This window comes from Cupressus sempervirens, chromosome 2 (genome assembly GCF_028749045.1).
Source record: "Cupressus sempervirens isolate cs-2001-9-10 chromosome 2, ASM2874904v1, whole genome shotgun sequence".
Lineage (NCBI taxonomy): Eukaryota > Viridiplantae > Streptophyta > Pinopsida > Cupressales > Cupressaceae > Cupressus > Cupressus sempervirens.
The window spans coordinates 735,639,927-735,661,481 of record NC_143119.1 but is presented as its reverse complement, the minus strand read 5'-3'; the positions used below and the strand labels follow the sequence as shown (position 1 = coordinate 735,661,481).

At 34.6% G+C, this 21,555-nt stretch overlaps 1 protein-coding gene across 2 annotated transcripts in view; it reads right to left on the bottom strand.

The window, feature by feature from the left end:
• The window catches only part of EMB3011 (RNA helicase family protein), a 60,488-nt gene extending 39,185 nt beyond the window's left edge, over positions 1-21,303 (bottom strand). Inside the window, exons 1-9 of one of the 2 annotated variants that reach the window (XM_089815225.1) lie at positions 21,097-21,303; positions 20,422-20,558; positions 20,105-20,320; positions 19,265-19,317; positions 18,628-19,060; positions 18,320-18,490; positions 18,017-18,165; positions 17,703-17,812; positions 17,443-17,551 (exon numbers count right to left, since the gene is read on the bottom strand). In XM_089815225.1, coding sequence (XP_089671351.1) covers positions 17,443-17,551; positions 17,703-17,812; positions 18,017-18,165; positions 18,320-18,490; positions 18,628-19,060; positions 19,265-19,317; positions 20,105-20,320; positions 20,422-20,533 — 1,353 coding nt within the window. In that variant the 5' untranslated portion in view covers positions 20,534-20,558; positions 21,097-21,303. The other variant, XM_089815226.1, reaches the window with a different exon arrangement.
• Between the last annotated feature and the right edge of the window lie 252 nt (positions 21,304-21,555).

Sequence of the window (21,555 nt, the reverse complement as noted above, 5' to 3'; positions counted from 1 at the left end):
TGAGACAAAGTCTCTCCTACTTTAAAGGGAGGCTGCCCCTTCTCACCGTTCCTTAGATCAACTCAACGTAAGCAAGAAGTTGAGAAACTTTGAATGGGTATTACCAATATTCTTTCCTCTTAACTTTCTAAAAAGAATCCACTTACTTGTGGAGCTATAATGCACGAGATGAAACCTCGAACTGCATTTCTATCTAAAGTTGTAAACAGTGATACCAATAGACCAACACTAACTCAAAGTCTAGCTGAATGCGTACCAGATTGGCTCTAAGTCCCGTCTTAATCTATGCTATAAGAATAACCTTTACTAATAGGGCACAAAGACATCCAGAAATAAAGAATTCTAACTATTTTTGTGAATTAAGAAAGAGATATAAGCTAAGTCAAAGCTCCTAGTCATATCTCCACAACCACTCCCAGTCAAAGCTTCAGTTCCGATTGCCTCCTAACTCTTTATACTCTATTATCAAAAATGCAAAAACAAATGAATCAAAGATAACAAAATAGTACTACACAATCAAAGTTATGCTTGCACAATTTCTCCAGAACTCTATTGCATACAAATGAAAGATGTTTTTTACAATGAGGGGGGACTCCTTTATATAGGCAAAGGAGTTGAGAAAAAGGAGGAAAAAGTGGGAGCAACTCAACCAACTTTGACCTAGTCTATCTACGGAGAGAAATTATTGGATTACATGTCAATGATGTCATAAGGACATGTAAATCGTATTACATGTAATTACACATTTTCATGTAATACATCCTCTTCAATCTACAAACATGAAAAAGAGAAGACGGAGATGGAGGAAATAATCCTAAGGATTATTCTAGAGTGCCTTGTATCTAACGATGCAATCACGCACTATTGGAAGATCTAACCCTATATTTGCTTGCTGAATACAACCATTGGTGCTTAGAGTATCATTTCTGACAGCCTTATTACTTGGCAGCATTCATACCTCATTTCTTTGATTGTTGCTGCATACTTCAGATACCTTTATTCTGCCATTTGAAATGTCTTCCCTTCATTCCATAGGTCTTAAAATTATTTGTCTTTATCACTGCTTTCAAACTAAACTCGTTCAGAATATACTGTCAAATATTTTGAAGGAATCGTACAAAAATGAAACTCCTATCGTTGGTGATAGCTTTGCGAGGTGACATAGCTTTCTATATATTTGTATTATATGCTTTCAAATGAACCGATGACCATTTATCTATGTATATATGTATTTGTATTCACGACACTTATCCTTTCAATCCTCGATAAACTTTTGACTAAATGTGACATGCGGGTTTGTCCCACCTACTGGGCACTATTGCATTTCTTTAATGTGTTGACCTATGTCTTACATGATTCTTTCCATGTCACTGAAGACTATTTCAATGTGAGTTCGACTCTCGATGGCATGCCTTTCATAGTTACTGTTTGATAATATTGATTCTACCGATCTTCGATTCCAGTGCTCCTTTGATACTGATTAAGTTTGTTACCATCATGATGCTTAGTGTATACTCTTATGTGTTTCATTGTTGACTTGGAAACTCGTGCATAGTTTCAATCACTCAATGACTTCTGAACCTTGACGTCTGACTTCTTAATGACGTGCATTATTTTCTCTTTCATGTTCCAATATGTAGCCACAGATTGAAACTTCAAACTCAACTTTAGCATTTTGTTCATGCAGTGTGCTGTTATATTCTATAAGACTTTCATTTTCCACAGCTGTACTCTCATACATAGCAAACATTAGTTACTGTGAGTACTCTGTTAATTGTCACTGCCTTCAATTTAATCCATGCTATTTAACTTCATAGGTGCTCAATCCTTACTTGTCAGAGGTGTAGTCATATTCAAATACATTTTAATGTATATAATAATGCCTTAGATTTATCACTTTATAATTATCTTCAATATGCAGTGTTCACCCATCTTTGACTTCAACTAATCATTCTCGTTATAGCTTTCAGATTTAACAATCTTGACATCAATCATGATATTCTATTTTGTACCTTTGACATTGATGATGGTTACTATTAAAATCTTGTCCACTCTTGTGAAACCTTTGACATCAATGACAATATTTCCATCATTTATTTGTTTATGTTCATCAACTATATATTTTGTTTCTAATTTCTTCTCTTGTTGCAGGTATATCTCACTGATTACTTGTTATCAGCCCACACTCTTCATCTCGACCTTGATGAATCCTAGTGTGGCTGCCTATAATTTTAATCAAACTCTATTTATCACGGTCAAACTTTGTACCCAGCCTGGGCTTATAACAGACAATTATAAGAGAGGTTCATGGTAAATTTCATAACAGTTTCTTGTCTCTTTGAGTGTGCCTTCTCTTATCTCAAAGGCATATAGATGATGCCCCTGTATAAGCATTGCCCAAATATAGAGTTCTTCCAATATATTTTATGTTCAGAGTAATTATAATAGTAACAACAGATAAATTTAGACTCTCCTCACATGCATTTAATCAATTTGTCTTATGACATCAAGACAATCAATTTGGACCTAATCCATCTAGCTCTATCTTACTTAAATACATTCCCTCAGATTATCGAGCTATTATTCAGAGCTTTCAAATATATCAAAAAGAGAAAAGAGAATGCAGAAAGGAGTGCACCACTGGTTGGAAATGCATGTGTATTATCACCCTCACCGTGGGTGGAAATCTAGGATGCCTGGTACGGCTCCTTGTCTGTAAAATAACAGACTTCTTGCCATAATAGGCAAGCAGAAATAAGTCACCAATGTGTGGCAATCACAAGTGAGCAACGACCTCAGTGTACATGCAACTTGCAGGTAAAATCTATGGCACTTAAAAAGAATCTCTGATATGAAAGTGGAGAAACTCGTAGCTATGAATCAAGAGTATCAAGAACGTAATATGCAGATGACAAAAGAAATCGCAGATAGCCCTTATGAGTGTATTCACTAGTATGGAGCATGATCGCTAGAAAGAGTGCAATCACATATAAGGAATTGGCTGCTTGTTTCATGTGCATGCTTGGTTACAAGCAAAAAAAAGACAGGTGGCTAAGAAATGAGTTACGTTCTTGGCCTATATTCAATAATCACATAAAACGGCCACTAGACATAAATGGCTGAAGAAACATTAGCAATATAGACCACTTGGAAAGAAAATATAAAGGCCTGATGGAGAAGTTAAAATATAGGCCGCTTGAAATATAAAGGTCAATGACTCAAAAATAATAATATAAAAAACATTGCCAAAGATAAAATTATTAATTGTTGTCAATGTATTAATATAAGGATATCATCATCTTGTATCTACCTATACCCATATATGCATGTACACATCCACATATATACGTAAAATTCTAATTATACGTACCATGGTGTCCTTTTATTAAGACATGTCTATTATAACAGTAAGCGCTGATATTATCCCAACAAATATAAAGGTAACCATTTGTTCTAGTTCAATTATTATACTATCTTATTCAATGCAAGGACCAATTTAGCTCATGGTGATCACTTGGTATACCCTTGCCTACCTAGTCCAGTTTTTCCTTGACCAATGTGGTTAAGTTTCATATCTCTTAGCTCAATGGCAAGAGGTGCCCTCATGCCCTTTACTTTTTTGGCGATGCTTCCCCCCTTCGTCACATTCTTGCAAAAAAAGTTCATCAAGGTAATAACATATTTCCAAATCGTTTAATCAAAAATAGATAATCGTATTAGCTAAACCACTTGTCATTCATATAACGAAAACCAATATTTCAATTTCTTGTGAACATAACTATTAACCAACTCTTCAATTTCACAAGAACTATAACAAGAAACTAATACTTCATTTTCGAGTGTAACCAAAATAAATAACAATTTAACCAACCAACTCAATTTTGTTTGAAGTCTCAACGGCTATAACAGAATTTTAACAAGCGAAAATTTGGAATGTAACAATAGGGAACTAATCATTGTAAAGTCGTCACCTTACAATGCTAGATACAAGTGTTCATTATTTGAAAGCTTGTCACCTTTCAATAATGTACACAGGGGGGCCAATGAAGTCACGGACTCACACACATGACAATAAAAGATTTTACACAAAGTCACCACGGATTCTTTCATGTGATGTTGTCATGGCATCACACACATGACATCAACCATGAACCATATCAGAGGATGGATCCACTATGGTTCAATCAATAGGGTGAAAACAATAGTTTTCACTTCAAACTTCTCTCTCAAAGGAAAGAAAATGCAAGGATAAAAATAATAGATCACTGATGTTGAAGTTCCTTTTCAGCTAAGGCTTCAATCTCCAACATATCAGGCTTGTCCCAGAAGTACAAAGAACTTCTCTCTAGTGCGAAGCTTGGTGAGAAAGTTGGTCGTATATTCTTCAGTAATAATGTACCTTAACTGAAGGTTAGAAAACCATCTCGGCATAGTCTACTCCCTCTGAATCAATATCATTTGATATCAAAAAATGTAGATCCTTAAGTTGCTCCCTTTGTCACAAAGGCATGTCTTATCTGATTCCACAGTAACATGAGTGAAAGTAATAAACTGTGGGTTTAACCCAAATTTGGAATTTCATGCTAATTCGGCTTCCAACAAGTAAATGTGTCAACCTCCTGACCTCCTCATCCAAGGTTGCTTCTAATATAATGTCAAAGTCCCTCTAAATGTTATTTTACTCTTCTTCGAAAACATTTAAATCGTCAACTTAGTCTCATGACTGTAAGCATTTGAGTATCCATCTATCCTCAAAGATCAATTGAATCATATCCTCTAGCTAATCTCTCTTGTCATAGAAAAATATCCTTACATAATTCCAATCATAGAAGATAATTTTCTTTAATAGACTCACATCTTCTAGCATGATCAACATATGACTAAGATCCCAAAAAAAACTTTGGAGCTACAATCCTAAGATTGAATCTTATACAATACTTTGGTAGCATACTTAATGCACCATTCTTCTTTTCCTATAAGAACATCCATGCATCAGCCTCTTGACTTCCAAGTTTAACTATGACAGATGTGCTAGACTCCCTCTAAGTATTGTCTCCCTCTGCAGAGGATGGATCTACCTTGTGTTGCACACAGAGAGTAGAAGAGGTCTTACACCCCAAATCTTCTCCCAAAGAGGGCTACAACATCACCATGCATTTCTCACTGAAGGTGGTTCCACCTTGCATTGCCTACAGAGGATGGTAGATACAACTGTATGTATCAAGGAAGTAATCTACATGATTTTTCCCATTGCATCTTCTTACAAAAATAAGTTGCTCCCTAGTAAGAGGAATCTCAAATGCAATTGGTATTCAAACCTTGGTAATATTCTCTTTATACTCATGGATTGTCCTTAGTCAACAAATAAGTATCCAACAGCATAGAAGTCAGACTTGTTTACATGCTCCAATCATTTTCCTCAGCTCCCTAATTTCGCTATTAGATATCCCCCATCGATATGCCAGCTCATTAGAGCAGCTGCATGGGTACCACCAAATAAGCAACCAAAGTACCTATGGCTTTCGCAGTAGAGATAACAAATGTCCCTTCCAATCAAGAGCATCTTCCGTCATGTTTGAGCATACAAATCTGCCTTCCATCTTTGTGTGGTTTAAAGGCTGTAAGATATACTGATGATTCAATGTATATTGCTTCCCAGATAAATAATATTAAATATATTTGATTGGACATCTATATTTGATACCTATTACTTCCATATAGATATCAAGCTTAGTACAATTCCAAAATCGAGAACTTCTTTGAGGAAGGAATCGGGATGATTAAGGCTTCTCCTCCTAGCACAGTTCTCCTATATGCTTAACATCAGAAAAACAATTTGCTTGTGCTTATCAGACACTTTCACCGATACCTAACAAGGTGAGATCATTATGTTTCTCAGATTTCATTCCTGAGTATAAACATTGTAAAGTTCAGATATGCTATCATCTTCTGAGTAGCGGTAAACAATAACAATCTCCACAAGATGCTCTTGCGTAGCAATATCTCCAATTAACTTACAATGGAATTAGCAACTCCTTATGCAAATAATTGTTATATTTCAAATACTATTTAATATTTCTTCCATGTCTTCAAAAATGAGAATCCCTCAGATATAGAAATCTCCTTTCTGCTCCACACACAAATATTCATTTGTGAGATTTTTATCATTGCTTCAACGTAGATTCATTTTCAATCTCATCACTAACTTGCATTTACACAGTACAGAAATTTGAGGTATTGCTATAACTGGGGGGGAGCTACAATCAACAAGTTGCATACATGAAATGAAGTAGAACCAATCTCACAAATATTCATGAAAACCATTGTGATGTTCCATGAACCTCCAGGGATAATATAGTTTGGATGAAATATTTCGGCAATTATAATATTTCAGTACTCAGATGAATATGTTCTGCTACTCATATACTATAGTTCTCGAATAATTCAAATCGATTTGTATCAGCACACAAGCTCCATAATATTATGATCACTTAGTCATCCCCAATTTCATATAGAATTGATAATGATCCTTAGTTAATCAATGTTGGGATTAAAATATTGATCAACAATTTATCTCAACCTGGCAATGAAGTTTTTCACAATGAACTGATGCATTATTCAATAATATAGGGTGACAGTTTTCAACTGATCTCTCGTCTTGTTCTGCAACATATGCTTGACATATTTGTATTGTCTCACTATGTCTCTTCAATCTGTGAATCCATTTCTTGTTAAGAGAATCTTGCATTGTATCCAAGAGTTTATAAAGCCACTGGATTTGCATGATAGTTCACTGAAGAAATGAATTTCCTGCATGTCTATAACCTCTGTTCCCATCGAAGTGCCATTCCAATGCTTCACCTGTATTCCAAATTTAATCCTGATGGCATGCCCGCGGGTGAGCAATTCTTTATTTATAAAATGTGGTGACCATTCCCGCAATAAGGAGCATATATTAATTTGAACCAGTAAATGGCAAATATATGACCACTAACTGAACTTTTTAAAGAATCGCTAATGCTCCCTCTAAGGACTTGAACAATGGATTCCTTCTATTGCAATTTGTGAAAATAGTGATATCTGCCACAGCAAATGAAATGCTACTGATTGGTAAACGATGGGATCAAAAATATATCACAGGTCAGAAGTCAAGCATCATATACAAAACACATGGTCTGACAGATGGTAATGTGTTGATCCGGATGTTATATTACATCTATGTTCTTTTAGCACAATCTTATTATAATCCTGGGTCATTAGAACTATTAAATTCTTTGATAAAACTCTTGAGAATTACCACCGATTAATCAACACCAGGCAGATGCCAGAGATAAAAGAATATATATGAGGTAAATTTGCATACACAATAAATCTGATATTGATCTGGCTTGACCATGGCTCTGATACCATGTTAAGTTTGATCACATCCACAGGTTGTTGGAATTTAATTTTAATCATTCTTTTCAGAGGTATAAGATATGTTACTCCTCTATCTTGCTTTGCACAATAAATGTGCAACTGGAATCTCCAAACCACAGGGAGAGAGCATTTATCAATTTTCTATACCTCTATTTGGAATCAGCTCATACATACATACATATATATATATATGGGGAGACAAGCCATGTCCGTTCATGGCATAGCTCTTTGCCAAACAACATAATTAATTACCAAACAGTGCTTCCAAGAGACCCGATTCATAATCAGTTAGTTAACACAATAACCAAATAATGAAAGCTGCCGATCTGCTACATTACATTTAATCATTACACAATATACTGCTTTGCATATCGGATCATTGCCCAATCCTTAGTTTAAAATTAAATGATATACAATCATTACTTGATCTGTTGTATGTAAGGAATCTGATTACACAGATTATTATACTCATATAGTACTACAACCATATACAAGGATGATGGTAAAACATTTACAATGATTATTCTTATAAGCACAAGCAATGTGTATGAGTGTATGTATGTCAGTTCACAATGTGAACTGACATACATACTATATTTAAATAATCAAAACAATCATCCTTATATCTGCTATGCATCAACATATAGATTTACAAAGGTAATGTTTCTAAAAGAAACAACCGTGAACTAAAGACAGAAATAGAAACTGCCTAATAAACAAAACACTAACTAAGATGACCGTTAAAGATTATAATATTCTAATAGAAAGCACAATAGGACACATAGAGATTATTCTCCAGAACTAAACCCAAGAGCATTGAACAACCAAATCAACCCAATATCTTGGTCCACAAGCATTCCAACTCAATGGGTGATCTACTTAATTGGGTGAAACAGTACTCCTACATCTCCTTGTTATGTTTCCTTGTCAATTCCTAATATGATTGCTTGATGAAAATCAAATGAATCGTTACTAATGTGGATTTTCAATCAAGCCCTTGAATAATCTAATTCAATCATTCTTGCGGAATTGGCTAAAATTATGCATGTAAATGTATATTGCTGGGTACTTTTCAGACTTTCCTGATTCAATGTACAATCCTTCTGATTGATCCTTTATTAAAAATTTGAAATGCTCTTTAGCTCTTATTCATATTCAATGTTTTGCATGTTAAGTTCTTATCCCCTTTATACCTTCAAAACTCATTGAGGAGACATGTCTCTTTAGAAAGAGACATCCATTTAGGATCATGTCTCCTGATTGTTAACTTATTATTTCAGTGAGGTCTGATATCTCATCATAGATCGAATATTTCTTTCCATATGATAATCCCTTCCTGGATGTCTATCAAGTTGATTTTTCCTCCCTCTCATATAGAGAAGTTGCAACCTTTCACTAAATTTGTTGCCCTTGCAATGATAGAAGCCTTCATAGCTACACTTGAACAATAATAGTTTAACTTTAATCAAATCTCTGCCCTTCGATAAATTCTTAATTTTATGACCTGCTTCTATGGATTGCTAGCATCTCATTTTAATTAGCCTAAGAGATACTTTAAGGGTTGTGACCGTGATTTTTTATTGACTGTGTTTTCTTGTCATTGTTCTTGTATAACTTTCAGCACAGCGGCAATACAGTAACCAAATTTGGTGAGGAATGACATCATCCCTACTAAAGCAGGATAGGACTGAATTGAAAAAGAAGATAGATCTCTCGTAAAGGAGGATTAATAATCAAATGACTCTTTAGATTTTCCAAGAATCTAATGAGGAATCCTTTGAGGTGTTAAATGGGTGAAAGAAATTGCTAGCCCATTGAGAATAATAGGGATATCTAAAGGATTTGTTGCTTCTCTTGTTTAAGTAGGTTTGGTGGCATGATTTTATTAACTCCTGTTTGCAATTGTAAACAATCATTAAGGGAGAAGGACCCAATTTCCTTTCTTACCAAAAAAAATCAATTTTCACCCTTAAAATGGTAGGAAGGAAAGAGACTATTTTGCTTTGAAGGGAAAAGAGAGTGATGGATCAGCCAGAATCACGTGTAAACTTATAATAACTCTTTCAAGGCAGGACTTTGTAAATGTCCTTTCAAGGCACATAAATAAGGATGAGAGCTAATAAATGTCACATGAGGGTAAAAGGTATTTGAAAAGCACCAGGCTTGTTGGTCCAAAAAGGATAATGTGTTCCTCAAGTAATCCACTTAGTGACAATTATATATTCTAGATGCCAAGTATTCATTACATAATGCACTTAAGAAACAAGCAAGTTTCAATAGAGCTTATAGCTCATACAAAATGGTAGGAAAATACATCTGCGTTAAACAAACCACAGACTCGCATCAATTAACTTTAATCAAGTTAACATCAAAGAAAAATAAAGTAATGAACAACATACAAACGAACAACAGATTTTTACCTAGAAAACGCAATGTGGGAAAAATCACACTGAGAATAACTCAATATATGAATAACTGAGTACAATAATGATGCAGGAGCATCCTTAGGTTGTTGGCAATCTTACATCACCCAAAAATATCTCCTTTTAGTTTGTTTTTAGTTTGTTACTATTAATCAGTTTCTACGTTCCCTTTGGCATTCATTCGTTTTGGCTCAATTGCTGCTACAAACCTCGGGGAATGCTTTCAACGTCATGTTTTACTTATGTCTAGGTTCGCACCTCAATTGGCTTCTTCACAATGGAGATATCTCAGTTTCTTGTTCGGGTATATGTGTTCTTCATATTCTAATGATCAGTTGAAGTTTTCTGATCTCGCAAAGAAATTTCTTGATCGACGAAGCTTTGTAGCTCATATCACGTTGTTTCTGGATCTTAGGTCAACACCTCTCTTGGATCGCATGTCATTTCAAGAACCTTACATCGAGATCATTACGATCTAGGTACTAACCTGTAATTTTGTATTACATTTTCCTGATCTTGGAGAACGATAAATCTGGCCAACAAGTTTCATGCGAATGCTTTATATATTGAGGCCTTGTTAATTGTCTGTAGGAAGATCTTGGTAGCATAGTGTTAAGGGATCGAAGCACATAGAAGGTTGGATTATGTTTCTAGATCAAGCATGTGTGCCTACAATGTACGCCTACATGTTGTTGGTCAATTGTATGTGAATGCTTGATTTTCTATTAATGTAAACATCAGATTTGGCATGTTTTCCATTAGTTGTTGTCTTTGTTGTTGATCATTTCGACTGTGTGACTCGGGCTGCATGGTTTGGACCATCTCCAGTGGCGAACTCCTTTCATAACAACATCAAGCTCAAGGACAAGATATTCACTACATCTAACTTGACAAGCATGCTAAGGCACACAAAATTAGGGCAAGATAAAAGTGAAGTGCAAGCTGAGATTCACAATCCCAAGGCAAGTCACAAAGGACTTGAAGGATGAAGCTCACTACTTCATAGCAAGATACAAATCTGCCCATTTCTGCCAAAAGGACTCATTGTCTTCCAACAAGAACAGGAATGATATGAATTAAAAAGCAAAAATCTCCAAGCATGAATATGACTTTGAACCACTATGTCATGCAACCAACTTCATGACAAACACAAAATGCACATTTGTTGTATCAAACTTCTATTATACTGATAGATATGTTCATGAAAGCACATCAAAAATTGATCGTTGCACTTCTTCTTCACTACTTATTCTTCCACATCATTGCACACTCAATCGACACAAAAACCCAATTTCTAAATGATGATATCTCGAAGCTATTTTGTTCTATATATACATTCTTCATTTTAAGAGTCACATCATTTCATAAATAAATACTATATTATATTAATAATTTAATTATATTAACTGTAATATTACTCACACAGTATATATATTATATTAATAATAAAAGAAATTATATTTCTAATTAATACTAATATTGCATTATATATTTACAATTGCATATTATATTTACTTTATCTATAAATATAATGTTTAATTCTCATATTTAATATATATTATGCAATGAATATAGCAAATTTAACATTAATAATATTTTATTATTATTTTATTCATTTATAATTTAATTATATGGATTCATTTTGATAGCGATATCGCAGTCCTCCCCTCTCAGATTTTGCTTGTCCTCAAGCAAAAATGACTTTTGTAGGACCATCATGCAAAGCATATAATTGGATGCAAGAGCATTTTAGTATACATCATAATGCATGAAAACACAAAGCATACACAAAGTAGACATATGGATGCATGAAAACACAAAGCAGACACATGAATGCATGAAAACACAAAGCAGACACAATGTAGACACATGATACATGCATTCTTGATTAATGCCTTCATAAATTACTAGAGTTAAGAAGACGATTTACAAAATTTGCTTCTTTGATAGGATCCTGCAACCACAAGTGATCATTAGTACACGTGTATATATAAGTTTCAAGAAAATGTGAGTCAAGAATCAAGATAATTTATTCTGAGCCAATCTCATACTTCCACATGAGGTGGCTCACTTAGGGGGATCCTTGTTTTGTTTTGCACTTATTATCATTCTTTAGTCAAGAAGAACACTTAGAATGTAAACAAATTGCTAAGACACCAAACTCAATGGCCCTCCTCAAGGTTTCTGTTGATTCAAGCTCACGATCCCATCTTGGAATGACCTCAAGGCAACTTGATCCCATCTCGATCAAACCTCAAAGCAACTATAGGGCACTAATCCAACCCATCTCGTAATAATCAACTGGTTAGACTAGCCTGAATACACATTTGTTCTCTCTACTGGGGCTACCTTTATAAGTAAGTAATAAACCATATGTGAATTAAAAGGGTCATTATTTTGTTTATGACTCTAGTCAAAGGAACGCTAAGATGCAACAGGTCACTTAGGCACCAAACTCAATGGCCTTCCTCAAGGTTGTTGTGGATCCAAGCCCACAAGCCCATCTTGGAATGACTTCAAGGCAACTATAGGGCACTAATCCTACCCATCTCATAAAAACCAACAAGTTGGACTAGCCGGAAAACACTTTTGTTCTCTCCTGGGACTACCTTTATAGGTAAGTAATAAACTATAGATAGATAGATAGATTTTTAATGTCCACAAGGCTAAGAATAGCCTATGGGACAGCTTTCCAATTAAACCAGCTTTAGTAATTCATATATTTTTTTGTGCAAGTTGATGATGAGCCCCACTAACTTCTCAATGTACTCCTCATTGAATAAATTGTGCCAAGAGCTTCCAGGTATAATGTCCACAAATTTGAACCTGATGTCCTTCTACGCATCACATTCTAACATAAAAGTGTCGTTCCATTTCCACCTTCCCAGCATTGCAAAACGTGTAAATTCTCTCTTCCCAAGACTCTTTTGGCCTCTTCCATTGACCGGTCTCACATCGGAGTTGATGAGAGTTGGTTTTGAGTTGAGACTTTTAGCTCTCCAAGAAATGTTGGCCCCTATGTATGCCTTTTGGAGTTGATCACATGTGGGGTTGAACTCGTGGATATAATAAGTTTTTTTTCTTCCAAGTCCTTTACCCCAAATCTTCTTATAGAATTTCTCCGTAACAAAGAGTTTTATTTCTTTATTATTAGCGAGGCACATATTAAAATGGATATTCCATTTGCACATCCACTTGATGTTTTGTTGCATCCATGTCTTTTTACGTTTGCACAATGTATCATTAAAGACCATTTTAGGTCATCTATGTATCATTCAAGACGTTTGCATATATGTGAATTAAAAAGGTCATATTATTCTGATTATGACTCTAGTCTAGAAGGAACGCTACGATGCAATAGGTCACTTTGACACCAAACTCAACTATCTTCCTCAAGGTTTCTATGGATCCAAGCCCACGATCCCATCTTGGTAAAACCTCAAGGCAACTATAGGGACATTGATCCTTTACCAATCTCCGATGACTAACTGGTTGGATTTATACAAGCTTTCCCCATATTGTATCCCTATCCATCCCTTCTAGCCTCGATTTTATAATGGGTCTGAGCATGGATATTATTTAAATGAATTGAATAATAAATAACATGCTTAACCTCAAATCTGCCTATGTTCTAACAGAATTTTTCCTTCTTAGCTGGTGGTGTAATTTATAGCTGATTGTATCATATGTAGATTTCAAAATGCCTCTTATTTGTTTTGTAAGATATCTCATTGTCTCTAACATATAGTTTTGCGGATCTCGAATAAACAACGATGCATAATCATTCTTCGTGCTTCATATCAGTATTTAGCATGTAATGTCGCCCCAATGAAGTCTATCATCTCATTATAGCATATCTATGTTGCAGTGTATAATATATTTTGCTCTCTCTCTGATCCTAACTGTCTGAAATGTTCCTCGATAATTTATGGACAAATTCTGACCAATTTCCAATTCTTCAATACAGTTTACCAAAACAATAGACAGTCTTCGTAGATCAAACTGAGGTACTCTTGATGTTAAAAGGCTTCAATAAAAATGATAGCTGATTTTGATCAATTTGCTACCAATGATGTGCAGAGGGAGATGTTTTTCATTATACGATCAAGCCTATTCAAGTACTCCAAAGGTTTTAAGGTCATGTGCTGGAAACCTCTCACCAAATTTGTTCATCGAGAAATACAAGTCTTCAGTGTAGGGCATACAAGCCAAAATCTCCACTAATAGTTTTATTACCAATACAGCAGTAATTCTCTGCTCCACCCAACATTAATAAGACCAATTGTTCATAACACAGTATGAGTATTTGCCTCTTCACTGTTATATCTCTACTTCAAAAACCGCACCCAATCATGCATACAGAAAATAAAAACTTCCCCAACTCTGTATCAGTGACAACCAGTTTTCCTTGATGTAGCAAATTATTGTTCTTTCTGTGTAGTCTAGTATTCACAGTAGCTTTCAATGTATTTACTCACATCATTATTTAAATCACTGCTTAGTGACGATAATTCTTCAGAACCATGGATAAAATAATGAAGGAGACAAAATAATACATTTAAACCATAATGAAGTCGAATGCCTCAAAATATTACTCCACCAATCAATCTAAAATTATAACCATTAACTTACTCATTTTTTCCATGTTTCATTTGCCTTTTTCACATTTTTTTTCATGTATCAACTGTGTGTAATGGCTTCTGTAGTCCATGCTGGCATTATGAATGATGTTAATGAATGTATTTAACCAAGTGTATGTGGGAGCAAAGATGATCTCGACATGTTGTTCCTTCCAAGATGATTAGTTTGGGTATGTCTTTCAACGCCAAAATTTATAGGATAAATTTTCATGTGCCCTGAAGTATAACTAGAACTTCCACAGCCACCATGAACAGGATTATTTTATCTTTGGATGCATATTCACTGCACGACAGTGCAACATTAGGTATATTTAACAGCTTAGAGTAATATCTTCCCATTGTTTCACGGCAATCCCATCACAAAATTTGTGGGGAATGGAATTGGAACTACCTTCATGGAAATATGTTACTTGAATATCGAACATCCACTTTGAGGAACGATAAGGTACAATGGTGCATCTCAAATTATGAATGGTCTCTTTCTTCGTCATTTTACAATATAAACACATGCACCAAATTTCTGATTGGAATTATAAAAATATACTAATGGGATGTTGACTCACCTGTTTGAGGAGGCTGCCTATATGCAAGTACAATAAGCATTTAAATTACAAACAAATTTTGTCATGTATGCAGGTGTGCACACATCGACTCTGAAAAAATGTTAAGATACTGTGTAACAGATGGAGAAGGTAATAAACGTCATTCTTATCAAGCTTTATAGAACATCATAATGTCAAAGAATTTATAATATTATATGCAGAGGTCGTCAGGCAAATGAATAGAGCCTCTATGTCATTAATCAAACATATATAAAAGTGGTTTAATACTCGTATTGTTATTAATCAAGTTGGTTGCTTATACCCAACAAAAGGAATTTTGAATCTGAAAATAACTCAACTCTTTATATATATATATATATATATATATATATTTGTGACTATACTTGACAGTTTGGCAGGTTTGATGATCTGATACCATTTATAATGTCCCCTGCTGGATCTGGACTTAAATATTTCTCTGCTAAGCTATTTGCAGACGTGCTTCATATAAAATCTCCATATTTCCCCATTTCTAAATGGGAAGAGTAACATTATTTCATAAATAAATATTGTATTATATTAATAATTTAATTATATTAATAATTTAATTATATTAATAATTTAATTATATTACTAACATAGTATATATATTATATTAATAATAAAAATTATATTTCTAATTAATACTAATATTGCATATTATATTTACTTTATATATAAATAATAATGTTTAATTCTCATATTTAATATATATTATGCAATAAATATAGCAAATTTAACATTTTTTTTAAAAAAATTATTATTTAATTATTGGGATTCATTTTGACAGAGATATCACATTGGGTCTTCCTAATCTAATTCGAATTCAAAAGGGATTGTGCTTAGAAATTCTCCTACCCAAACACATATTTTAATGCTTTAGTACAAACAAGTGGAGGCCTCTTACCTATTTGTGTGCTTCCATTTGTTCACTAAACAACATCTGCAGAACATAGACATTATATCCAAAACTGCAAGCTATCAACACAAAATGTGGAGGAATGCAGAGTGTTCTTTTATACAAACTTCAAATACTCTTTCTTGCATATTCCAGCTTCCAATACTATAACAATCCAAAAACACCAAATACTCGCTCCATATCATCACCAAAGCATAAATGACCATTTAAACACTCATTTTGGACCTCTATCCACATCAGGCTGACATCAATGACAACACAAGCTCATATTGCTAAGAATTTGTTCCCATGCAAACATCATCACATACAAGCCATTTATTGAAAATTCCACAAGGTAGAATTTCACAAACCTCCTAATCCACAATTTGCTTCATACTTAACACTTCTTGATTGTTTTTATATGGCCAATGAGGCTGAGGTGTTCTATCCACGTGAGGATCTTGAACTTAATCTAAATTAAATATTAGATTTGTGGTGAGAAAAATCATAATCAAAGATTGTTTCTAGCCCGACAATAATTTTGCTATTGACTTCATCCGGCCCATTTGTGAGATAATCCAATTTTCAAGTTTTCAGAAGCCGTGTCGAGGAGAGATTCATGAAAAAATGATTTTATGCATGCAAAAAAAAAAAAAGTAATAGGCAAACTTAACATAAGTTGAGGGATCATTTTCCTAAATCCTCTGATGAAGCAAAAAATACATGGAAGATGGACAAATTTAATACACCTATTCATAGTGCTGCCTATGCTCTTCATATAAGGATAGAGAAAGAATGAAAACATTTTTCTTCTATAGTTAATAAATAGAGAGGATGTTTCCATTATCAGGTCCCAATGGAATAAGTTTTCATATGATCCTGGTAAGCTTCCCACAGTGGTAGCTTTGTATGATATGCAACATAAAATCCGATAGAGCAGTGGTGGTACCATAGAGCTGAAGCACCTGCGTTGTAATCAACTTACAATTCAATTACTATCACGAGTAGCCAGTTCAACTTGTAAGCGGAATTTAGTGCTTATGGTTCATTGATTCATTGAAGAGGAACCAATTACAGTTAAAAAAAGGCAAAGAATATGGTCTAAATTCATGGCCTGCCTCATCTTGTCAGGGGTACAAGAAGGGTCCTTCAACCAAATGGAACCAAATTCCATCTAATGGAAAACCCAAAGTATTGGAGGATGAGGTCGAAGCAAATGGACTCAATGATTTACCCTTACTTGGAAACTGATGGCATAGCTACAGCAATCTCTGTGCTGAGTTTGTTCATGTTCCACTTGATGAGTCATTACATATCATTTCCATATACCATCTCCAAGTAAATATTTTATTATCAAACATAAGTACTCAGGTCAAACTATTCAGTGCCAACTGTCAATGCCATACAACATTAAACAAAACACTCATTGATTGCTTTCTTAATCTCTTCTAGTATCTACTTATGGGAGAAAATCAAAGTACCAATCGCTTTGCCATTTCATTCTTCCGTTTCTCAAATGCTGTATCATCTCCAAAAAACAATGATGAATTGTCACCTTCTAGAATTGTTCCCCCCTCTTCCCTGTCATACCTACAAAAGTAAAGCTGTAATTTTTAAGCAAACTTCTATCTTAACGAAGTATACAATTATTATCAAACCGATTTGGCAAAGTCAAGATTAGTGTGCCAGCCTAAAGCACATGCACTTAACCAAAGATCTTGGATAATCACAAGTTTTTTACCATGCTCGGTCAGCATCGCGTTCTGCTTCCTCCATTTCTTCTGCCATTTGTTTACTAAAAGCATTTGTATCTTCTTTGCCAAAAGCTGCTTTGTCTTCAATTGTGTCCCCCTGACATTGCAAGCATAACAAATGAAAACGAACATACAAAGGATCATTTTGTCAAAAAAATCTCAAATCATCAAAAATACAAGAAACCTATATATGCTAAATCAAACAATCAAAAAACTATAGAAGAAAATCAAGCAATAACATAGGCACTCATATATGCTAACAATCCTCATAAAATAAGATAATGCAAAACATTTTTCATACCTCATACTGAGATTCTGTGCTTCTAGAATTAAAACTCAACTGATGAGACCTAGCCGCAGAGCGAGAATTGGTTACTTTCATTGAAGATCCACCAGCACGTATTGGTACAGGAGATGGTGAGATATAGTCCCAAGGAGACTCTGCAGACCCTGCTATGCTTATAACTCATCATTATCACTGAACATTTATAATGGATTATATATTATCACGCTTGCAAATACTTTACAATGAAGATTCTAACAGTTCGTGTATCTATTCATGACCCAAATAAACAGTATTTATACCATTTGTTTAGCACTTTACCTGGAGCACAGGGTGTATCTCCTCCTAGCCATGGTGATACCAAGCGTAAATCAGGTGATGCACCAACCAGCATCGGGGAAGGTATTGGAAGATGAGGCTCGTGAACAGGTGTTTTATCTCGACGCGGTGTGTCATCCCATTCCCATCTGCCATCGTCCCAGTCAGACCTACCTGATCATGTCACATGTGAAGATGTAGGCCATGAGTTTCTGTGCATGTGATTCACACTGTCATGTAATCAAGCCCAACATAAAAAGAGTATAAAAATGACAGAAAAGCATGTATACATGCTATACAATATTATGCACCTGATCTCCTTGGAGAGTAATCATTTCTATACCGTTTTGTACCATGCCTTTCATAATCATTCCAGCGGTGTCTATCTCTTTCACTTGGCCAATCTTCTCTAGCACCTCTCGTAGATTCCCTAGAATCATGACCCCATTTCTCTCGTCTGTGGTCCCACTCATCTCCTGTACTTTTGCTAGATTCTCTACTTCTTTCACTGCTTTGCCTATCTCTGCTACTGTCCCTTCTATCCCTTAAACGTCTGTTTGGTTCCCTCCGTTCTCTATGTCCATCACTCTCACTAATTCTATCATTTTTCACATCACTATAAGATCTCCTCCTTTCACTGTTGTACCTTTCTTGGCCACCATCCCGATCATTACTTCTGTCTCTACTAAATGATCTGCTTTGATCTCCTCCTCTGTAAGGACTTCTACTAGAAAGGCTTGAATCCTTTGGAAAAAGAAAGCAGGCATGCACAAATTACAATAATACGGAAAGCAGTTCAAATTTTGAAAACCAAGTTTTAATAATCATTTTAAAAACATCCAAAAACAATTGCACTTGACACTAAAATCAAACGTCATAAATCTTCCTAAGATTTGAGCAGGTTTGAATGAGAACCAATAAACATCTCACAAAGTAAGTTTCACATACTTCAGCTGATCCTTTATCATATAATTGTTCTGAGTCAGCAGCATTTATTCCACCTGTCAATCCACTTCTTAGATTTTAGCAATGTTAATTAAGTTTTAAAAATTGCAATATTAGAAAAAGATGACTATAACATTTTCTTCATGTTACAGAAGAACACAGTTTTCATATATTTCCTTGCAACTTTTGATTTGAATAAATCTAATAAATGATCTAACTACACTTTTCTGTAATGACTCAATAATGGTTTCTGCTAGTAGTACATTACTTATAGCAGAAAAAATCACATAATAATGCAGAAGTTCAGAATTGAGGACACTGTCCAACAAACAAAAATACTAATTTTAAACAGAAAAATAAAAGTGTCCTAGCGATCTCAAATCCTATAAAGCTGTTGCCACTACACCTCCAACACCATGAACCACCTAAAAATAAACAAAGCACACACGGACCCATCACCAAGAACAGTAAACAAAATAGTTTTAAACAATTCCAAAATGAGCACTAATTGTCTAAGCAATTGAATCTAACAAGACTAAGTGAAAGGACGTAGTACAATCTTAAATCTCACTTTATTGTCAAATTATAGTACAGGCCCTTGATCCCCACATGTTAGATGCTTAAGAAAATTGAAAACATTATCAATAGCAAATATTTTCTGAATAGAGGCAAGAGCCTACAACACAACAGTAACTTGTGAGCCTCTTATGTGGGAGGTCTTGGGTTTGAGTCTACTAGAGCTAAACACTTAATTAAAAATTAATTTTACACATACTAATAATAATTAATCCAGGCCTTCGCCGTTTATCGATCCAAAAAAAAAATTCTGAATAGAATTATTACCAACATATGGGGTATCTTCTAGACGAGCCTCTCGATATCTACGCATAACCTTATTATCTTTTCTCTGATCAAGAGCTTCAGAAGATTCTTCATTTCCTTCAATGGCCAGGTTTTCCTCTCTTTCAGCATCTTCCATAGTTGAGAGAGTAGTTGTTTTGTGCAAGCTTGACCCATTCTCGACTGCTGCCCTCTTTGCCCGAGCCAAAGTATCCAAACCTAAAAATTAGACAAAACGCAAACCATTGAATACACGAAAAAGTATATGAATACCCCAAATATCAGTAGTTGAACTTGAAATTTAACAAACAGCAGACTACCCAAAATAGATTTTCCGCTGGAAGGTGCTCGAAATATGACTCTGTCTTTCCCGGGGATTTGAAGGCCCCCTTTACTTTCTTCCTCAGCTTCCAACATATTTGAAGCTAACATGATTGTGCAGCAAATCACTTTTTACCTAGAATAATCAAACCGAAAATTGAATTCAATCCATTTAAATTTATTACAAATGACATATCAATTCCAAACAGACTATTATCAATTATGTATATTCACTTCCGAATTGTAATGATTTCTGCCCAATTGACATTTCAAAATTGATTATAATCAACAAGGAAAGAAGTGCTGATGTGACAAGTGAATGTTATCAGTGGTTAAATGCACGTCCCCTTGGCTGTTTTTCTACAGGCCCAAAAACCGCCTGATACAATATTTTTATATTTTAGGGGAAATATTTAATTTAGATCATATTTACGACTAATCTTATGGCATCATAAACCCCAAAATTAACATGGAAATGGGAGCAATAAGGATAAACGAAGATAAGAGTTCTCAGCATCAATCCCTTAATCATGTTCGATCAATAATGCTTCTTCCAATACTGGCACAAGAAATCCACGTACAGAATTCAAATGAGAAGAAATGCCCACATCTCCATGGCGTTAGAAACCCTATACACAGACCCTCGTAAACATAACTCGGATAAAGAGACATACCTGAAATGAACTTCAGAGGCCTGTTGAATACTTCCTCGAGAGGTAAGTGAACGGACTCGAATCTAGAATCTGAAATCGTTCGACAACGATTTTAGGCCGTCGTTTTAGTGAGGATCCACAAGGAGCCGTTGGTTTCAGGGAGGAGAGGAATCAGAAATTAAATAAAAGTCATGCTTGCAGTCGGGAATTTTTCCGACATCAAATTTACAAGTTTTATATAATTTTAAAATAAGTTTAAATATAAAAGAAAAAGAGGCGCTTTTGCATTTTATTAAATTTAATTTTGTTGGTAAATGTTGGCAAATGTTATCTATTCGATAAATGATTCATATTTAAATTCAAATAAATGTATTTTGTTATGCTTTTTAAATTAATATATTAGATAATGGAAGGGAATAGTATGAAAGCACTAGTGCTGTTGGTGGAAGTTGAAGTTTTTTCTTTCATTCGTGTTATGGC